Below are 22,698 nucleotides of genomic sequence, written 5' to 3' on the forward strand. Positions count from 1 at the left end.
CCAGACAATGGTCTAAAGCCTAGAAGGAAATAAACATCTTCCAACTCAGTGACAGGCTCTGACATGACTCGGACTGACATGATGCTCCTTGGGCCAACGCCCAGACCTCCTCCCAACACACACCCACGTGCACATACACACATGTACTACACGCACACAGAATGAGTCATTTCCAGTAATTTAGGGGGGAAAATCCTTATTATGAAGAAATGATGTTCCTCTTTCACCACCAAATTTGTCAGGAACTCATCTCAAGGTGGATTTATGTGAGAACATTCTTGGTTTTGATCAGATAGGTAAATGCAAATACGAGTGAAGTTCATGTGAATCTGATGAGCTGGCAAATTCGCTGGAAATGTAAAAATGAAAACTTGCAATGAAGCAAGCATTTCTGTCAGTGGTTCTATGATTCATGAATTTTATCTGGGAATTTATATTTGTTTAGATGTTGCAGTTAATTATAACTCATATTACACACACACACACACGCCCACACCTGATCCTAGTGTGGAGTTGCAGTGTTAATTAGAATTAACATTAACTGGATAATAATGAAACCCAGAACATTTCTAGTTAACAATAAAGTGTTTTACATGAATGAAAGAACACAAAGGTTTTACAAGAGTTATCTTTCTCCAGAATCGTATGAGTCAGAGGTGGTGCAATGTGTTTTATTATGTGTCAACAAACCATGGAGATATTAGAAAGTCTGTGGGCTATCTGTTGTTTATCCTGCTACTTCATTACCTGTGAATCATTTTATGAATGAAAAAGAAACCAGTCAAAATCTAAATCATGCTGAAAAGGAAACTCCATTGTGAATACTTGAAACTAACGCTGAACATACTTTTGTGTAAAGACAGTGCATCATGTAGAAAACACATTCAAAATCAGCCTTTGATTTAAATCTCACTAAACTGTTTTGTTTTCATAGCTGTTCCCTTAGTCAGAGAACGGTATGCATACACAAACACCGCAAATACCCTGGTAATTAGTTCAAGAAGTCTAAGAAATGATGAACACATGATGAACAGTGTTTCCCAAAATAGATTATACTTTGTAAATATCATATATGAACAAAGTGTATACTTTCTGTGTGTTGGTTAAAAAAAAGCCAACTCTTAGATGCATCTGTGTTGTTTATTCTACAACTGAATGACAGGGAATGGTCCTAATTATACATTTCTCCACAAACAGATTTAAAGCAATGCTGACATCTGACTGAGGCAAATTAACCAAGCAGTTAAGCAGTCTCCAGCAGTGTAGTGTTGAGCTGTGGGGAGTCCCCACAGTTACCAAGAATCTTATCTCTTTAGGTAAGCTTTAGTGATGATTTCTGATGTAAGTATCTATATCTAGTATTTAAGTATCTGAACTTTTATATAAATATATAATTTTTGTTTTGTTTTGTGTGCTGTATTTTAGATCTGATTTCAGTCAACAAGACTGCAGTTGGCCTGGAGAGCAGTACTCTTTACTGTGAATCTGAATGTGCACCTCTCAACTTAAAGTAGCACACAGCCACTGTCCACTTACAAGAGTCTCTGTGTGCAGACTGAGCACATATCAGCTATTTAAGAGTTTTATATTTGACCTCTAAGGTTTTACACAAAGCCAATCGAACTGTATAGGCACCAACTGTTACAGGTTATTGATTATTCTCCGATTCCTTTCCTATTGCTTAGTTTATGAAAGAGAATGTGAAAAAAAAACAAAAACAAAAAAAAAACGAACAAAGGATAAAACAAAACCTGTTCATTTCAAAAGCAAGTTAATGACAATGTGTTGTGATAGAACAAGGTGCAAACATTAATAATAAAAAAAACAAACAGGCTGACATTTTGGGAAGTTAGTTTCTTGCTGTGGATATTCGGGTAGAGGAGACATCACATGTGAGGCTAAATAAAAAAAGCATATGAGCTTATTTTAGCACAAAGACCAGAAACATAGGCAAACAGGTAGCCTGCCTCTACTCTGACCCAAGGTAACATGCTTGTATGTTAGCCAGGTGTAGAAAAAACTTTTTTTTTCAACACTTTGCTTTTTGTCCAGATTAATCAAACATAGTAGGCGTAATTGTTGCAGCTATTGCTAGTTGGAGCTAGGCCAGCTTCCACCTGTTTCCAGTCTTTGTGCTACGCCAAGATAAGATAAGCTAACTGTAGCTTCATATGTGCTGTGTGCTGTTTGCAGAAAATGTCAAGCCATTTTAGTGCAGCATGACAGCTGCTCTACTCATTTTTAATGAAACAGTATCAAAATAATAATAATAATAAAAAAAAATCCAATAAACTGCATCAAACATTAGAAATTTAGCATTTCTTTGCTATTAAGTTGAAACCTTAATCTCTGTCTTGAACTGAGCTCTTGCTCAGTCTAACATAGAGTCGGCACATTCACCGTATTAAACCATATTGAAGCTATTAACTTAAACCCATTAGAAATCAAAAAGCTGATTTAAAAAAAAAAAATATATATATATATATTTACTTTATACCTGCAGAGCACACTATTTGCTATTGAGGTGCACAAGATTTCATTTGGTTGTTACAGTATCATAAATGCAAAAATCTTATTTTGTTTTTTAGCCTCGAATATATTTTCTTTCTACTTTCATCTTATGCTGATCACTCCTCACAGCCAAAATGTTATTTTGCAGCCACTTTGGACAGAAATGTCATCTCTCAAACAGAATAATCACTGACTGTCTTAAGTACCATTCGACTTATCGTATATTGTATCTCAAATGCTGCATGAATTAGGTTTCAGCATACGCACACTTAACCTGTCATAGACACACTCACCCATTTATGTACACAGACAGAAACATATCCAAATTAAATACTTTCAACACCGCAGGGTTACCGAAATAAGAAACTTTCTTTTCTACTATGTACAAAATCTTGTATGATTGACTCCTAATAGATTGAGATCTTTCAGCGAGGCCATTATATGAAGCGTTTTAGTCTCCTTGTTGCAAGGGTGTGGCCACAGCAGTGTCTTAACATGCTGATTTCCATCTGCAAGTACACACCTGAGCGCAAGGAGGAAAAGAGAAAAGAGAGAAAAAAATGTAATTCCTTTAATACAAATTATTTTCATTCTGGCCCCATCGAGCCTTTAAATCCTGAATACATGCAGCTACAAGCATCCGGAAGCAAATCCTACCTCCTGGCCTGTGCGGTGTCCATCATATTCAATCAATAATTTGCATCGTCTTGTACAGTGCTGTGGTGTTGTCATTGACAAATAGCGACTTGGCCAATCCCAGCTGTGGAGCAAATAGCAAAAGGAAGTGTCAGACAGATGTAAGCACATGAACACACACACACAGACACACACTCCACACCCCCGAGGTGAGTGTGAGAGGAAAAGCTCTTTAGCTCGGTGGAGCCGTGAGTGAATTATGACTGTGTGGAAACCAAGTGTTTTCAATCTCTTCCGAGCCAAGACACTGTTTGTCCTCATCAATTACACAACATATTTCATAACATGCATTATTACTGCTGATACGATCAGCACACTTGCTCATACTCACATACTCATACATGCATTAAAAAGAAAATGCTTCATGCATTCTGCGTGTTCCCCACCCTGCCCATCTCTGACTGTCACTGTCTTGACCTCTTCTTCATCTGTTTTCAAATTTCCACACGTAACTCCACCCATGTTCGAGAGCGAACACTGAAAACCAGTCTGCTCGGATTCCAGTGTGACTGTTCCTGTGCTCACTGAACTCTTGGGTGTGGCAGGCGGGGAAGGGAAAGTGACTGTGCGAGCTAGAGGAGTAATAACAAACACCCACCCATTTCAGCTCGGCCCTCCTCTTGCTCCTTGCACAAAGCAGTGGGAGCATGTGCTAGGCTCTAACTTGACACAAAGGAACAATAGGTTTGGAGAGTCTGCCTTCTGAGGATTGAACTCACAGGTCGACCACACATTTTTGCACTTCGCCACTGTCTAATTTACCTTCTTCACAACCCCTTGCAAATTCTTCTCGTTCCATAAGTTGTAGAGCAGCAGGCCGGCTGCTTTGCTGCCTTTAGGGAAAGACCTGGGACACAGGGATGAAGGAAATTAGGACAGGACACAAACACAACACCAAAAAAAAAAAAAACATAAGGAAAAAAGAGATGGATGACAGGACAATAAGCAATATAGACATTTCAGATATAACCCACATGATGGGTTTTCCAAAAACTTTGAGATAAAAGTTGAGAGATTGTTTTGGTGCTTAAATAACCATTTGACAATAAACTACAGCAGCAGCTGCAGTGCTGATGGTAGATTAGATTACTCTTTTTGTTTGGGAGGATTATAGGCGCCAGTTTTCGTTTTTACTCGTCCTGTGTTTGAAGATATGTGTCTCTCATAAGTAGAGCAGAGGTGAATTTAATTTTTGTTTCTAATGTTCACAGTAGTGAAAGGGTATATTTAAAAAAAAAAATCAGTGCCAAAGTCTCTTTTCGAATGAATTTTACTTGTTTTAAACTACTGACAATGACTTTATCAAGAGAAACAGGAAGACTGTGACGCTGTTTTGTATATATTAAATGTTTTTTATGTTAGTGCCACACGCTGTTGCATAGATCTCGAAACAGATAAAAGCCCACACTAACTGTGTGAAAAAATACCTCAAGATTCATTAGGCAAAGCATGGCCATTTTATGGACCTTTTAAAAACTCTTTAGTCAAGTCAGTCAACTCAAAATGCTTCAGGCAGTTCAGTGAGACGCAGTTAAGTTTCCCTCCCACGAGGTGATGAAAAAGTAAAAACTCACCCATTCTCACTGAGGTCAGCCAACGATGTCACCAGTTCATTAGAGATGGCCTTCTTGCTGACCTCACTGTCCGCCAACATCAGTGTCCGTGCTGTGTTACAAGCTGTCGCTATGGTGTCATCGCTTTTTCCCATTTCCCGAGGGCCAGATGAGAGGAGGCCTGTGAGCTCAGGCAGAATCTGCTTTGCTGTTGAGAGAAGGATAAAGGAAGAAAGTAAATCAGATATGTGTCGACTAGAGCGACATCCACGCACCTGCAACAGAACTCATGCTTCTCCTCACCCATGGTGGTCTGCACACCGCCGGCCCGAGACATGTTATTCAGCAGGGACATGGCAGTCTTCTGCAGGCTGGGGTTCTGGGACTTGAACATCGGGGGCAAGTGCAGCAGCGCACCCAACTTCTGAACCAGAATCTGACTCATGATAGAAGACCCCTGAAACAGAAAAGACAAAACGTGCAAGGACTGAGAGAGAAGAAGACATCACGCCATAACTGCAGTGTGAAATCCAGTTGATTTAACGTTGTAAACCCCTGACAATGCATGCCTCACACTTTCCCTTTTTCTCAGTTCCAGTTCTATTCTCTAATAACCGCTGAATCATGGAGACAAACCTATATCTTTTCTCACAAAACCAGTTAGTTCATCTTATTCATGGAACTGATGTGTCATTAATCCTCCCGCCTCTGTGTTGATTTTCTCGTCTCTTAAATCAAACTGGGTTAATCCTAATCATCCTTTTTCTCACTCACCAGTCCTTTACTGGCGGTGAGGTTCTGCAGGGCACCGCAGCAGGCCTCCAGGGTGGAGTCTTTCTGGGATGAGCCCAGCAGAGACAGATAGGTCTGCATGGCTTTGGGATGGCACAGCCAATTTTGACCTGACGGGGTGCTGTCTTCTAGTGTCTGATTCATGTTGATTAGATGCTGAAGAGGGGGGAGAGGGGAGAATGAAGGCATTAAAGGGTCTGTCATGATTTAGCCAACACAAACACAAATGGAGGCGCGTTGGTTGATGCCCACCTGCTTCTGCGCCTTGCTGCTCTTGGGGCTGAAGCATCCAACTGTGGGGCTTTTCCTGCCCCCCTGCTCGCTGTTTTTTTGAGGGCAGTAGCTGCTGAAGCATTCAGGGGCCTCCGACTCCAGTTGATAGGTCAAGTTATGGAGGATGCATGCACAGTTCTCCACGGACTAAAGAAGACAAGAGCACTTATTAACTGATGAATCTACTGCGCAGTGTCTGACCTACCTGCTGCATTTATGCACATATGTAAGTGAGCATGAAAAGCAATAACTAATACAAAGATTATGAAAATCATAAAAGAAACACTGCCTACTTCTCATCTGTTCCACCTACTTGATAAAGAAAGACTCAATTTGTTTGGGGAATTAATAAAAAACCTGCCCATCACAAATTGCTACAATGAAAGCAGGCAAGAGCTAACAACAGGCAACAGCTAACAAGGTCAGCTGGTAACTTTATTTAAAAGGGAATGGATGAATTGTTCTAGGAAGCAAACAAACTGTTGACCAAAATAAATGAGTTGAATTGGTGTGGGTTTAGTTAAAGAAGAGAAATGACCATGTGTATTCTAAATGTTATGTGTTAGTTGTAAGCATACAGTACAGCACTAGTCTCCTACCTTACAATAAAGACTTAGAATCTCCAGTTAGAGTTGCCCTGCCTTGCCTTGATGGGACTGACACAAATTAAACAAAACAAATCCTCTCTCTGTCTGTGGCACAGACAACACAAAGCCACAACACCAGTCAGACTTTACTGCTTCATTAAAGTGGCCTCTGTAAACACCACCAGCACAGACATGACATTAAGCTCCACGCCCAAAGCTTCCACAGACGAGGTGGATGTTCATGTGAGAGCTCTGACTACATGTTACCTTTCACCTGCCTGATTTATTTACCCTCTTGACCCTGTACATGTATTACGGATGTGCAGTCAGTGCGCATACATATGTTCAAAGGGATGTATGGGTATTTGTATTTGTATCTGTAGTATGTATGTACTATATTTATGTGATATATTTAGCATCTCATCTTAACACACCCTGATTTACAGGAATTAACTAATATATAGCCAGCATGCATGAATCCAACCACAGCTACACACACAACTTTAATTCAGTGTGACAGGGACAACGTGCACAGAAATAACAATGCTAGGAGCCAGAAAACCAAAGTGTGACCTAATAAACAAACAAATAATACTGTCCCTATAAACAATCCCTATAAACAAAATCCTCAAAATCAGTGATGCAATTAATGTCAACTCCTCCCTATGCAATCAGTATTTAGTTTTGTTACTGATTTATCTTACTGAAAAGGGCCTGTCATAATTCCCCCATAGCTCAAAGTATTTGGAATAACTTGTTTTGTCCAGAAAACACTTATGAACTCAATCATCAAAAGAGCTACTGATAAAAATTCTATCTTATTATAAAACTGATTTGTTGTTTCATCTCTATTTGTTATGGCCTGTGTAAATGATGAGGGGAAAAAACAAGAACAGAAAATCTTGCTGTGACTGTGTGTTCAAAGTTGTACCTTGTCATCAGGGTTTTCCTCTGCCACGCAGGACTGGACGTAACCCATGAGGGAGTCGATGAGACCACTGCACCCTCTCATTGCCTCCCTTTCCCTCTGCTTGGCACAGCTCAGGTTCCTGCACGCATTATTTAATGCATTTAAAATTGCACAAAAACATAAGAACCAGACAATAATGTTCCACAACTGGTAACATGCACCGTCACACCCTGTGAGCAAAAACTGGATCATGGTGATCAGACAACATGGTGTGCAGAAATACCCAAACCATGATTTTAGAGAGCCAGAGAAAAGATTTGAGATAAAAAAATATTTGAGGATTTATTTATGGTATGTTATCTATTGGATATTTTTGTTGATTTATTTAATAAACTGTATTGGGAATTATGAGGATAGATTGTGGTTCTTAAATTTCATCCATCTAAAAGTACAGCGTGAACCGAATGAAATGCTCTCACCTCAGACACCCTGTGGCGTTGTAGAAGACATCAGGGTGGATGTTGTTGTTGGTGCTGCTGTCTGACCAGCAGGTGAACGGTATCACCACATTCTCAGTCAGAGCTGGCAACGCCGTCGCCGTGAGCTCCTCCTTCAGCTCGTCGCTGGAGGACAGGTTCCACAGCAGACCTATGTGTCACAAGAAGATTCAAATGAATAAGTAATTTAAAAAAAATCTACCACACATTTCTGAGATTATCACATATGATAGTCAAAGGAACAATTTTTTTTCTTTGAAAATGTTTTGATGAATTCATTAAATGCTGGGAACAATGTTTTTTGTACACTATACTGAATATGGTGCAGTCAGGTAAACCCTTGATTTTATCTCGGTCTTTTATATGTGGTTTACACCGACCTCTATTTCTGAATGTTCTCACATGCCTTCTGTGGTATTGTCTGACTTTAATAACTCACATTATTGTTATTACTGTTAAAGATCTAGTTGTGGTGTTTCTTGTGTGAACTTGTTTTCAATGTGAAAATTTGGAAATTAACTTTAAACATAAAGTAAACCAAACTGTATCTAAACTGTTCTGATATTTTCTTCTTTTATTTTGGTATCTTAAAGTCCAACTAAAAACTATGAGAATAAATAAAGGAGACCATAATGTTGTAAAGCACATGTTTTAGCTCTGTGTATGTGAGGTTCTCCCTGAAGGGACAGGGCTAGGGCATGTAAACAGTAAGTTACACCCCCACTATGTGTGTCCAACCTGTGATTTGCTTCTGAGTCTCAGTTGAATCAGTTTCCTTCAGCAGCTGCAGGGCCTTCGCAATGCCACTACAGTGTTGAACCTCCAGCTTGTTGTTCTGATCCTTAAACACCAGATTCCTCAGAGCTCCAGCAGCAGCCTGGTTCACTGCAGGATTGGGGCTCCGCAGCAGGGAAACCAGAGCAGAGATACCCCCCAGCTGCAAAACCTGTGGCACAGAAACGTGGGAGGGAACGGGTGAGGAGACCTCATGGGCGTGGCATCACATTGACAGCAGTGTAAATTGCAATCACAGAAATCAGCCTAACACAATGATAAATTCTCCCTCCTCCCTTTCCCTCAAGGCAGGTTACGCGTAGGTCTTCACAGAGTGTTACCCTGTGTGTCTGTCTACAACACAAAACAAACCTAACATAAATGCGATGTGACAGTAACAGCGGAGTGCAAGCGCGCCTTTTTAGAGGGTGTGTTCGCAGTTGAATCACTAACAGTAAATCATTTGTACGAGTGCTCAGACCTCCTGTTTGGCGCGCTCTTCATTGAAGGTGGTGTGTTGGATGAACGTTGCTCCAAACTGCTGATAATTCTCATCGGTGTGAGACAGGTACTCTACGGCCTCTTTCAGGGTCACATCTGACATGTTTATCCCAGTGTTCACTCTGGAGAAATAGTAGAAATCAGACACTTGATCAATTACAAGTTCAAGTAAACAACATAGATTTATTTGTTCATTTTTGTGGGAAAAGTTTGGGAATGAAAATGAGAATTGAAAGCCAGTAAACTCACGCTGTTTGTTGTAGTGCTTTCGTAGTTAATTTGATGGTCCCCATCTTTCCCTCGGTGTGAGACTGGGCAGAAGGCGGCCGCATCATGCGTGTCTGGCTGCTGGTCATCTGGCTGCCGTTCACCATGGAGTAGGTGCTGTTTCTATGGACACGAGTCTGGAGGGTGTTCTGGCTCTGATAGGTCTGCCCCTTGGCTTGCTGTGTAAGGAGCAGTTTACACTTTTACCAATTTGGTACTGCAGTTTTTATGTTTACACACATTTTTCACAACATGTTTAGGAACTTCAGTCATACTGCAGAGTAAGAGAATGAAAAAATAAGTGATCACCATGACAGGTGCTGGGAGAGGAGAGAATGGAGCAGCCAAGGCAGGGTCACTGCGACTGGGTGTCATCCCGTTGGGACTCTTCGGCCAGGTGGAAACCTGATTTTTCTGGTCCCATGTTGCGGACGAGCTGTACTGCCCCGCAGTTCGAGTGGACAGAGTGCGACTCTTCTGAGTGTTCTGAAAAGAAAAGAAAGAATGGGTGGGTCAAGGGATTTATTTGCAATAAACATCTTATCTCCCAGTATGTTTTTTCCATAATGATCGGTCTTAAAATGACAGAGCCTCACACGCCCTTTTATCCAGGTCATTTTGAAAGATGCACACATGGTAAGAAATCCACATCAGCAAGTTGTGGAAAAATGAAGCTTAGCTGTAACCTGCTTAAAAGACTGTTTAACCTGAGGGCCTCTCTGTAGCAACAGCGCAGGTAAAAAAAAAACAGAAAGTAGGTAGCCCACTTTCTACAAGAACAGTTTTCAAAGACACTCGCTGTTATCCAAGACAAGAATTTGACCTGCATACCTTTTTTTCCCGTCCCTCTCACTTCATGTTGAGGGCAGCAGAATGCCCCAAACAATCACACACACCGAGGTAACGTAATATCTGCCATTGGAGACTGACTCATTGGGAGCTGGTTTCATTGTAGGACAGCTGGCACAGTTGAGCGGTTTCTCACAGAGGAGCTTTGTGTGTGTTAGTTAGACACGGTACTCAGTAACGTTCCCCAACCTGATATGACGTAATAATTTAATCTCCTGTAATTATGCATCGTTATTTTTTCACGTTTACTTTGCTTTTTTGACCTTGTGTACGTGCGTGTGTGTGTCTGTACAAAACACGCTATTCAGGCTTTGCCACACAATAATCTAAAAGGAAACTTGGCATAGATTGAACTCGAGCAAAATGACAGAACATGTCCTTCCCTGCTTCAAAGATGAGTCACTCTCAAAATCAATTTTTGTCCTAATTGTCTTCTATTGGTTGGTTTGAAAAATTTCAGTGTGGTGAACATTAATGAGGAGGAAATGTACACCACTGAAACAATGACAGGAAAAGCCTTCTCTTTCTCTTGATCGCAACAATGTTCCCACAGTAAATCACTGCGGCTGATTAGTTGACCTTTTGATTTGTGCAATTCATAAGGAAGGAATATCGTCTAAGCAGGTAACACACACGCACACACATACCATCTCTCTTTCCTGTTTCAATTTAAAAGTGAGCTGGTTGCTTAGTGACCACGTCACGTCAGCCCTGCATGATGGAGGAGAGATCTGTCGGTAACATACTTGATAACAACTGACAGCGTGCGAGCAATTGGGGTTGTTAATACTTGTTATGCTTGATCGTTTATAATATGCAAATCCTGCAGAGCAAATAAAAGCAACGTGTGTATACACAGTGTGATGCTTCTGTCATACATTTAATTTAGGACATTTAAAAGAGGGCAGGGTGCTGCAAAAAAAAAGCACTACCAACAGTAATGTAGAAAACGTTGAGCTAATAGAAAAGCGAAGGGTGTGCACATGACACACCCATTGCCTCTTTATTAAACAACCATAATTAAAGCAGAAGTAAGCGGAATATTTGTGTTAATTTAAGTCTTAAAGGGACAACGAGGAGTTTTGGAAAAGCGAAGTGTTTTCACACTACATTTATGAGCCTCCACGCGCACCATAGAATTCTTCGACCGGCGCAAGACGGACTCATGTTTTCATTCATCAAGAATTAAAGTCAGAGGTTCAAAGAGATAGTTCAGACCACAAACGGCGATTCGACGGCGTTATTCTCATGAGCGTCCGCAAAACCGAAAGTAAGGAAACGCTGGTCGGCTCGCCCAGCATTTCCACCACCACTAATAATAACAAAATAACGATAGAGACTAAACGATATATTTATCGAAAATGGGCCCATTAACAAGTGTGGGTAGCGGAGATTCATCCACATTAACGTGAGACTTTTTTATAACCAAATAGAAACTCCTCGTTGTCCCTTTAAATAGTTATATCTTCCGACAGCAATCACTTATATAGAGTGTTTGGTCTGAAACACGGGTCTGTCAGTCACTCTGCTCTGCTGTAAGCCGAGGAGAAAACTTTCCTTGTATCCTACAACCTTTATCCAATGAGGAGAGAGAGCGGCATAAAGGGGCGGTCCTCTCTGTGTGTGCAGCCAAGGGATGCGCGTGCATGTGGTGACGTAGGGACGAGGGCGGGGACTGCTAACTCCATCGGCTGACAGAAAGTTAGCCAAAACGACCGGATCGCTTACTTCTGCTTTAAACAAACATGATCAAATCATCAAATGTGGAACTTTTATGTTTTAATTTGTGATCAATTATCAATGGTCAATGTCGGCAACTCAAAACTCCACCACTGCTAAATAGATTGGATTGCAATTTTGTTTTCATTTCTCACACTATTCTGACGTTTTTACTTTCAGTAATGCAGCTGCTGCTGTATTGAAGATGAACTCTACAGTAATTCATCATTTTTTCTTGAAAACACAACTACAAGCCCACACAAGAAAGCAGACTCAAAGTTCTATTCACAGTCAGTGAGGTGCATCCGCTGACTGATTTGTGGCCATTAGCTCTGCAGTGCAACTAAATAATTAATTTTGCGTGGAATTTCGATGAGGTGACAGAATCAACATGCAGATTATAGAGGCAGGAGGGGACTGATGTGCATACAATGATGTGCGATGAATAACAACATTCATCAGCGAGAACACATCTTCACACTCCCTAGACATGCCTCAACTCACTGTGAGTGGGTCAGGTCAGACTAACCCACACTTACACACACAGACACACACAGTGGTGAAGTCAGAATTAATCCTCTGTGGTATTTGGATTAGTCCAGTGCTGTAGATGAGTTGAACTCGCCCTGACTCCTTGTGAAAAGACTGAAATTAAGAATGACTTACAAAAACAATATCTGATATGAGGAAATCACACACACACACCCTTGTGTTAGATACAAAACGATGTTGTGTAAACTATTCATTGTATTCACACAGACTCACTACTACACATGAACACACATACAGTATATAAAGGTGAAAAATCCACACTTGCATCTATGGAAAATAAATTAACGCTAATTGTTTGTTGTTTTCATGGATAAACAAAAAGGTCAATACGTGTGTATGCACAGTAAGGACATCACCCTGTCAGTGTTGCTCAAGTGTCCTTACCAGTATATTTACCCATCTGAAACCATCTTGCCATTATAATTCCTCACTGTGTTACTGGCATGATCTAATTAGCAACTATAAGTTGGCAAAGTTGAGTGTTATTATGGCTTTATGAGAGTGAAAGTTTAGTTTTAGTTTAGTATGTTTATTTCGGTCTCATAAAAACAAATACAGTAGACAAATATAAAGGTATAAATACAAAACAAAATAAATCAGAACAAAAAACACAACAAGCAAATCAATTTACTTTGACCGAAAAGGTGTAGGCTGAAGCATCAGCTTATTTTGCCTACCCTTCTTAAATTAACATTTTTCGTTCACTCAATTTAAAACTTTTTTTTTTTTACAGAGCAACAACAACAAACAAAAAACAAACAAAAAAAACGCATATTCTACATACTGCAGTTTATAAGCACACTGGTATTTATAAATCAGTTTTATATTTATTAATAATATTATTTTTAAATAACTTTTTGAATCTATTAAGTGTGTTGCACAGTTTGATTTCTAATTCTAGATTATTCCATTGATTGACTCCTGTAATTGATATACATCTCTGTTTCACATTTGTTCGTACTTTTGCTTTTGTATAAACATGAGTCCCTCTTAGTTCATATCTACTGGTTCGGGTCTGAAACATCCTCTGGACACCATCTGGAAGCAGATTATTATTTACTTTATACATAATTTGAGCAGTTTTATAGTCCACAAGATCATTAAATTTCAAGATCTGTAGGTTTATGAAAAATGTGTTTGTTGAGTCTCGATAATCGGCCCTGTTGATTATCCTTATTGCTCTCTTTTGTAATATGAAAATTGGTTTTGTAATTGTTTTATACGCATGCCCCCAGACCTCTATGCAATAAGTAATGTATGGCTCAACAAATGTTCGATACAATAAATGTAATGAGCATTTGTTGAGGATGTATTTTGTTTTATTTAATATTGCAATAGATTTTGATATTTTGTTCTTTATATGATTTATATGTGGTTTCCAACTTAGTTTGTCATCCAAAATAACTCCTAAAAATGTATTTATATTAACTCTTTCTATTTCAATATTATTTATCATGATTTGTATTTGATCTAAATTTTTTCGGTATCCAAATACTATATATTTAGTTTTATTTAAGTTTAGTGAGAGCTTATTAATGTCAAACCATCTTTTTATCGTTCCTAGTTCTCTCTCCACTGTGTCCAGAAGGTGCCTCAGATCTTTACCAGAGCAAAGTAAATTGGTGTCATCAGCGAACAAAACAAAATGTAATAACTTGGACACATTACAAATATCATTAATGTACATAATAAATAATTTTGGACCCAGCACAGAACCTTGTGGGACTCCACATGTGATCCTCAACAAGTCAGATTTTTCATTATTTAATTGCACATATTGTTTTCTATTGTCTAAATAATTTTTTAGCCATGTATATGCTATGCCCCTGATCCCATATCTTTCCAGCTTCCTCATTAACAAATTATGATCGATGGTGTCAAATGCTTTTCGTAAGTCCATGAACACACCTACTGTGTATTCCTTTTTATCTATTGCTGATGATATTTTTTCTGTAAGTTCCATTACAGCCATTGAGGTGGATCGATTGGATCTGAACCCATATTGATGTTCACTTAGTAAGTTTTGTGCTTCTATGAAATGATCGAGTCTATGGGTGAATAATTTTTCTAAGATTTTTGAGAACTGTGGAAGTAGAGAAATTGGTCTGTAATTTTCAAATTGATGTTTATTTCCATTTTTGTATATTGGAATGACTTTTGCTATTTTCATTTGGTTGGGAAATATACCGGTTTGGAATGACTGGTTGCAGATATGGGTCAGAGGTCTAGCTATACTATCTATAATATCTTTTACTAATGCCATATCAACATCAATACAGTCAGTAGATTTTTTATTCTTAAATGTTTTTACCACATCAATTAGTTCCCTCTCAGTTATCTTTTTAAGAAAGATGGTATTTGGGTGTATGTTAATAGTGCTTTCGTCTACATCATTTTTTACTACTGGGTTCACAATTTCCTTGGCTAAATTATAACCAACATTCACAAAATACTTGTTGAAATCATTTACAATCTCCCTTGTTTTGGTTGTAATTGATTGATTTTTTTAAATAAAATAATTTGGGTAATTTGATTTTCCTGTACTTTTATTAACTATACTGTTAAGCACTTTCCATATACCCTGTGTATTATTTTTATGCTCTTCTAGTTGTTTGTGGTAGTAATCCTTTTTATTAAATCTCATTATGCTTATTAATTTATTTTTATATTTTTTATATTTATTTTCAGCTTCCTTCGTTCTCAATTTTAGAAACTGTTTATAAAGTACATTTTTCTTTTTACAAGCATTTTCTAATCCCCTCGTAATCCAGGGTTTGTCATCATATTTCTTCTTCTTTTTTGTTCTTGGGACAGTGTTTATCATATAAGGTGGTAAAAACAGACAGAAATTCTTCATATGCTTTGTTTGGATCTTTATTTAAATAAATGTCTGTCCATCTCTGCTCCCCTAAGTCCCGTTTAAGAGCTTCAATGGCTTTGGGTGTTCTATACCGAATCTTCTTGTGAGAATCAGGATTCTCACAATGAAAGTGAAAGACTGGGAAACGGGGGATACTCGACTATAATCTGGCAACCATGAACTTCCAACTGGTGTAAGTAACAAATGAGCTCAGATTATAAGAATGGTCTGTAATCAATTCAAATACAATTTTACTATGTAGGTGCATGTATACAGCACATGTATTAAACCAACAACACCCTTCAAATGACACATGACTGAGTGAATCCTCCCATTTGGCGGTTAACACCTACATATTAATAATAAGGGAGTGTGTCTTTTAAGGACTAGATCAGCATTTTTGCAGGTTAAGCCCAAATGAAAAAAAAAGTCTTACTCACTCTTAACTGTATTGTCAAACCAGGTGCAAGTTCTTCAAAGAACCTCTTAAAAGATGAACACTTGGCTAGATCCAGCAGATAGTTACAGCTGGAGCCAAAAGCCAGTTGAAATAGCTAAGAAGACTGGAAACTGTGGGAAAGAACAAGCCTTGTTCTGCCCAGAGGACCAGCACCCGAACATAACTCAGTGTAAAACAACAACCTGTCCTTTTTACACTATGGTCTTTGTATTTGCATTAAACAAACAAGACTTAACATGTTCGCTAATGTGCTTCTGTGTTACTGATGGGCAGGTTGGCTGTCTTTTAATGTCTCTATGATGAAAAGGCGATGATTTCCATAAACTGTTACTTCTATGCAATCAATAGTTTTCATTACTATTTCATTGTTGTTACTTTTGCATGGTCAAGCAGTTTTTCATTTCATTTAAGTATCTGCCTTACCATACAACTTTCTTATGGACAAAAATGAAAGCAGGTGTAAAATAAATAAATATTTTTGATGAATGTACGGCGATGTACAAGCATGTTTTCTTTAATTTTTCTAACCAGAAACAAATGGCTAAACAGCAATGTAATAAATGTTGAATTATAGGGGGAAAAAATTGTCCCTGACCTCAGGGCAGAATCTATAAAAGGAAGAAGGGTTGCTCTGATTATGTCTACATCAACAAATGGTGCTGTTACATGGATGAAACAGTTACCACTTTGGTGAAGCCCGATGACATGGTGGAGCTGGTGCGGGTGAAGTTGCCATTGGCTTTGGTTGGAGCAAACTTGAATGATCCAAAATCGACAGACATCAGTGGTGGTGACATTGAGCCTGTTGAAAGAAAACACGTGAGAAAAGTTGAAAATACAAATTAAAGATAGGGCGCGGCGACAGAAAAAAAAAAAGTTGAAAAAATAAAGCCCTTGGTAACACACCTATTTTTGATTGATGTCAAGGAAGATAAACCCTCCAGTGAGCATCGAGCTGGCGTGACAAAGTGAGGGTGTCTTCATGCGGGCAACAGGTTTCGATCATAGTTCAACTAGGCTATGTCTTTTCACTTTTGCTCTACACTATAGTGAGATGTAAAATGTTCGTGGACATGTTTATGTTGATTTCTGCTTCAATGTTCCCTTTGAAATTATACTACACTGCCTATTACTTTGAGAAAACCTACAATTATCTAACCTCATTGTGTACAGAGGCATCAGAATGGCCCAAGTTTGTGTCGCTGAGTAAATAATCTGCTTTCATGGTTTATCGAATATAAACACATTTTATAGAATCTTGTAGCCTGACAAGCCAGACTATATCATTACCTACGGAGCAAATATATTTGCTGCCGCTAGGGTGCGTCTAGATTTCTAGGCTAAGAATCTTGTACAATTTATCTTTATTTTATCATCTGGGTTATTTCCTTTTTTTCACAGTACTTTTTATTCCTGATTTAAAATTTCTCTGTTCTTGAAAAAAAGGTGCTATCATGAAGCCAGATTGATTGAAATTGTGTTTTATTGATTTCAATTAATTAATACCTGAATTTAAAATCAAAGACGCTGCATTTTAAAACAGGGAAATGATTTGCTTAATTTATATTTATCATAACTCTCAATTGTATTAATTAATTAATTTATCTTTTTTATTTTTCATTCAAAAACAAAGCTGAAGGATGAAACTTAACCTTAAAGTGTGTTCCTTCAGTTATTTGTTGCTGTAGTTTAAGTAGATCCATCCAAGTATTTGTTAAGATATATGTTTATTGTCAGATTAAATTTTGAAATGGATAACAGGAAATATTTGATCTATAACTACTTTGTTTAGAAGATCTTTACACACATGTATTTATACATGCTGGACAACCCTTAAGTCATACAGAGGAACAGACATGACATCATGTCAGTGAGTTTGTGCATGAACTAAGGGAAATCCACTGTTTACCTGGGAGCAAGTTTTTGCACCTTCGTCACCTGTCTGACTTGTTGAATGATTCATGTGTATATGAGGCACACTGCATATTTTGTGCCAAATAGACGGTTGACACACCATTACAGGATTACTGCAGTCAAAACTCTGGCATAATCATCTTCACAAACTGAACATACGACATGTAAACTCTGTGGAGGCGATGATGAATTCTTTAAAGGTGGTCATAATGGGTCAGTCCTCCTATGTCACATTTACGTCTTTCTGCCTTCTGTCCCGCCAAGCAGATTGTTTCAGATTCATATGCTGTGATTTTCAGCGATCTGAATCTTCTGCTGCCACCCTCATAGAGTAACATATAGTAACACGTCTCAGAACCAGTTACTCTAGGTAATCAACACACCGTGCTTTAGGCAGTTTGTATACAGAAAGACAATTTCTGCAGTGGAAAACAGTTCCATCTGAACAAGGCAAAGCTGAACCATCTGCACACTTCATTACTTTACTCGCGCTAAACAAAAGGTAAACAAGCATCGACTGATTCTGATGAGCAAATCCTCCTTGTCGACCTTCTTGATGGACCTTTGACAGGAGGCATGCGCCAAATCTCTCCTTATGTTTTCCTCTAAGCATTCCGATCCTTCCCCTTCAACCTTTCAACCTCAGCACAGAAAAATCTGTTTGCCTCCATCGTGGCAGCAAGAGCAGCACAAACATCAGAGTCGATATCTCACATAAACCTAAACTGTGTGGCTTGATAAGATCTGCTCAATACACTGTGACAGGAACGGAATGGGTGCTGATACAGTTGGTGTCCAGGTTATGCCAAAGTTTATCATCTTTCACCGGTGACATTAACTCGGAATAATGTTTCAACGGCATGTTTCCCTGCCTAACAATTAAAGCTTAGAGTAGTTGGGTATGCTGAGGGGTGTGTGCAACTCTGACCTTGTGGCTGTTTTTCTTATCATTCAGTGTTTATTTCTTTGTGTTTTTTGTCATGGGAATAGTATTCCCTGCCAGGCCTTAAACTTGTCCTTAATGTGGACACAAAAAGACAAACCAATTCCACTTTTCATGCAGGTTTTTGTCTTGTTAACTTGTTCATTAACTAGTTCTGATATGCACAAGTTGCAGATGAAGGCTGTGTTAAATAGTTCACAGGTGTCTTATCATGTGAGCCGTAAAGTTCACAATCCTTTCAAATAATGACAGTGTCAGTAAAGCAGTAAAATATCATACACTGTCTACTTCAGAGATTTCTACAGTAACAAAGGCTACTCTGTCCACCACACACTGCATCTTAACTCTGCAGGAGGAGCTGCACACATTTCACAATATAAGAAATATTTTGTTTCTCAGTTTTGGTGGATCTGTATAATGCCTCTTGCTCTTATGCCAAATACCAGAGCTGTTTCGAAAGATTAAAACGTAGCTAAATTGGAAAATGAGCGTGTGTATGTGGGTTTGCGTTCCTCCCTCACAGCAAACAGCCCTGACCCTGACTGGCTCAGGTTCACCAGTGTATGTGTGTGTGTCAGTGCCGAGCCCACACCAACACAGCTCATAGTGATGTTCAACAGCACCCTGATGTGACACTTCACATCTGTGATACAAACTATATATAATAGTGATTAACATCTGTAATGGTGCCTCTAATAGCAGCCGCATTCTCAATGAAGGCGAAATACAAAACAATAAACAGAAGTTATAAGCTACAACTCAGCAACTGTTGCTTTTTTTCCAAATTAAACTGTCTCAGGCTGGAAACAGAAATGTTTGTCTTTAAAAATAATTCCACATTCACAGGAAACTAAGTTACCAGGAAACTCTTATTTGCCTTTCACAGGTTATTAGCCATGTTGTTAGCATCCTCTATTTAAATTGCAAGCAACAACCGAGGCTAACATGCCATGTTTTTCCTTCAACTGTGAGGTTGTAAAACTTCCTTACTTGAAGGAGAGGGGGACTCGCTCTTCCCGGGTTTGGACTTGCTCCTCTTGATGGTGTGCACTTGATCCAGCACGCGCCGCTGTCCCGTGCGCAGCTTGTCATCGGAGGGCAGCGCGAGCGACGTGTCCTCCGCGTTAATGATGGTCATCGCTGATCGCAGCGGCTCCGGAGCCATCATCTTCCCGGATCAGTGTCCTTATCGTAGTGACCGGGGTTGATACAAGCCAACTTCCCGCCACTAAATAGAAAAGAGAGATAGAAAAAAACAAAAACAAGCTGCCCAGACTGAGACCCAGAGGAGAAGTGCAGCACAGACTCGGTGAAGTGAGAGCAGCGGATGTGCCGAGTATGTAGATGTGTTTAGTGTAAGCAGAGCCGCGGCGGTGAGCTCAGCTCCACCTCTCGGGACCGCGCCCCGTCGAGGTGGGAACAGGAGCTGTTGGCGTGCAGGTGCGGAGAGGAGGGGCCGGTAACTACACACTCAAACATGGAGGTTATAGAGTTTGTGATATATGCTCAAGTTTAATGCAACGAAACCGCGACTGGCCTGGCTGTCTGCTATAAATGCTTTTTGCTTCCCTCTACCTGGCATTACAGTCTAGCCTAGCCTATAGACTAAAGATGACAGTAGTGAAAATACAATTTAACATAGCCTACCACAATTCCCATATTTAAGAAGAACAGAATAATGAAAAGACAAAACATTTAGTCCTACTCCGGTAGCCTACGTTATTATTTCAATTGTACGCCTTTTGTTAGTAGGAGTTAATTGTAGGCTATTCTAGCTTTTGTTGATGGAAAAAAAGTGGCTTGTGCTAGCCTAGTTGAAATTAGCTGCAATAATATACTTTCCAAGACATAAGGCCTACTGTATTTAATTTAACTTGTTGATGTAATGATGTCTTATCATTTTGGAGTTAGCAAATTAGTATAAGTAAGAGTTTTCTAATGATTTAATGATTATGATTTATATATAATTGATGTGGTATTTAAAGAAACAAAAAGTCCAATAAGATAGATCATACTAGATCATACAAAAAAAAAAGCAAAGAAAGGGGGAAAATAAAGAAAAATCTCACCAAAACAGACACATCTGCAGCATACAGAGCAATAACGTGCAGATGCATGCATATGTAGGCTACACTAATGTCAATGAGGGTTAAGTTGGTTGAACTTTTAAGATCAGATTAATTGCTGAGCACAGAGGAGAGACAGGTCGGGGCATGAAGTCAACTTGAGACGGCAGCAAAGAAAAAGGCGAGGAATCAGAGAGGGAGGGAAAAGGACGAGTGAGATGAAAGGGAAAAAAGGGGAGGGCAGAGAATGGAAGAGGAGGAGATAATATGAGCCCATGCTCTCTGCACAACCGGATTGTTTTGGCTACGTTTTTTCAGGTGATATTTTCCCACCACACCCTTCACTTCAACTCTGCAAACTAATAAAATCCTGTCATGCAAGCAATGCACAATGTGCTAATGATAATGACCGCGGTGAGCCAAAGTGGGAGCAGCTAAATCCAGCCCCTCTTGGTATATCCCTCCTGGGGAGAAAGAGAGAGAGAAAGACAGACTCATGAGTCAGAGATTTGTTAAATCTAGGTGAGATTTTGGGCCCAGGACAGGGTTGTATGGTTTTATCCGATTAACTGATAAGATGACTAGAATGAGTTATGAGTTTGCTATTTACTTATATACTTGGACTTTTTCAAGCTCAAACACAGCCAAGAGCAACCTGTTAACTATATTAGTTAAATTCTTGCACTCAGGAGTAAGCACCACACCCTGCCTCAAGGCTTTGTGTGCGTGTCACCAATCACCACTCACAGTTTTGGCAACATGGCTTTCGTTAGTGGAGCCTTCACAGACAGATAAAACACTGACTAATGTCTGTAAACAAAAGAGCCCCGAGAGAGAGAGAGAGTGAGAGAAATATTGGAAATGAACAGGCTGTTTATAAACTTGACAATATTACACCGAGGACAGTGTATCATGCCAAGTATCACTCTAAAGCTCTGCAACACATTTTGCAGTTATAAAAGTAATATAAATTAAACCTGACATGCTTGCTTGGCCAATGTGGTCAAGTTCTCAGTTTGGTTGAGAAGATGTTTTCCTCACTTTGTTGAAAATTGCACATGTGACAAAGTTTATGTGAAAAAGCAGTGCCCTGTAAACACAGGAAAATACCAGAGCGTGTTCTAAGTTGTGAAAATCACTCATCACTCAAAACTCAACATGTATGTATACCTTGGAGGGATGCCAACAGATGTCATATGTTATATATGTACAATTGAAAGATCCTGAGAAATGCTGAGCTTTAAGGTGGAATTTCAGGCATAGACACACCCACAGGTGTCCTATGGTGTTATCGATTGCATTAGGCTTGAAGTGGAGTTATACAACTGGATATGTGCATAAGGTGAGATAGCAGAAGCTTTACTGCTGATAACTACCAACCTCTGCCCTCAATACACAGCGTTGCAATGGTATGTATAGTATGTGGTCAATCAGTCTGCCAGTTTTCTAATAAGTAGCCTATCTTCTCCCTGAAACGTGGTTACACTCCATGAATGCTGCACATGTTGAATAAAACCTTAAATGTAGAAGACTACTGTAGTTTTTGCCAATGACTTCTATACCAACAGATGTGATGCATACAACTTGGTCAACATGCTGAAGAAACAGAACTATAGAAGCGTGATGTTTGATAAGATGAATTGTGTTTGTATGTACAGTTGACCTCCACTGAACTTGTATTTAATCACATTATAGCACCGTTGTGTTAGCAAACGATCTTTGCTAACATACGGGTGTTATGTGATCACAAAACCGAAAATGTTGCGAAACTGAAGGGATGACATATAATGAAGTGTGACAAGTGAAGGGGCACACTGCCAGTTTGACACACACAGTAGCTCTGGATGAATGTCACAAGTTCCAACTGATCATGATTACAGCAGTGGTAAAACTGAAGCAACAGCGCCACCTGGCAGATTAAATGAGAACTAAATATCAATAGTATCAAACTTGGAGGTGAACAGTGATGACGCA

General features: G+C 39.3%; 1 protein-coding gene across 1 annotated transcript; it reads right to left on the bottom strand.

The window, feature by feature from the left end:
- Positions 1 to 1,473: 1,473 nt before the first annotated feature.
- Positions 1,474 to 19,908, bottom strand: pkp1a (plakophilin 1a). The gene is made up of 15 exons (XM_085782111.1): positions 19,649 to 19,908; positions 16,485 to 16,603; positions 9,671 to 9,847; positions 9,344 to 9,540; positions 9,075 to 9,216; positions 8,558 to 8,765; positions 7,802 to 7,970; positions 7,344 to 7,461; positions 5,805 to 5,972; positions 5,535 to 5,708; positions 5,064 to 5,217; positions 4,782 to 4,968; positions 3,970 to 4,054; positions 3,169 to 3,271; positions 1,474 to 3,034 (listed from the first exon to the last, which is right to left on the bottom strand). Exons 1-14 carry the CDS (start codon positions 19,824 to 19,826, stop codon positions 3,197 to 3,199), a joined length of 2,151 nt encoding a protein of 716 aa, XP_085638237.1. The 5' UTR covers positions 19,827 to 19,908; the 3' UTR covers positions 1,474 to 3,034; positions 3,169 to 3,196.
- Between the last annotated feature and the right edge of the window lie 2,790 nt (positions 19,909 to 22,698).

The sequence above is a fragment of the Trachurus japonicus genome, chromosome 7, assembly GCF_045865225.1.
Source record: "Trachurus japonicus isolate A0001 chromosome 7, Traja_1.0".
Taxonomy (NCBI): domain Eukaryota; kingdom Metazoa; phylum Chordata; class Actinopteri; order Carangiformes; family Carangidae; genus Trachurus; species Trachurus japonicus.

Bases quoted from the DNA above. Each gene is read 5' to 3' on its own strand.
- pkp1a (XM_085782111.1), bottom strand. From the start codon at position 19,826: ATGATGGCTCCGGAGCCGCTGCGATCAGCGATGACCATCATTAACGCG. The intron at 9,848-16,484 runs GTAACTGTTTCA...TTTTCTTTTCAG, and splicing joins CATCGGGCTTCACCAAAGTG to AACACTCAGAAGAGTCGCAC. The intron at 5,709-5,804 runs GTGGGCATCAAC...CCCCCTCTTCAG, and splicing joins GCAGCAAGGCGCAGAAGCAG to CATCTAATCAACATGAATCA.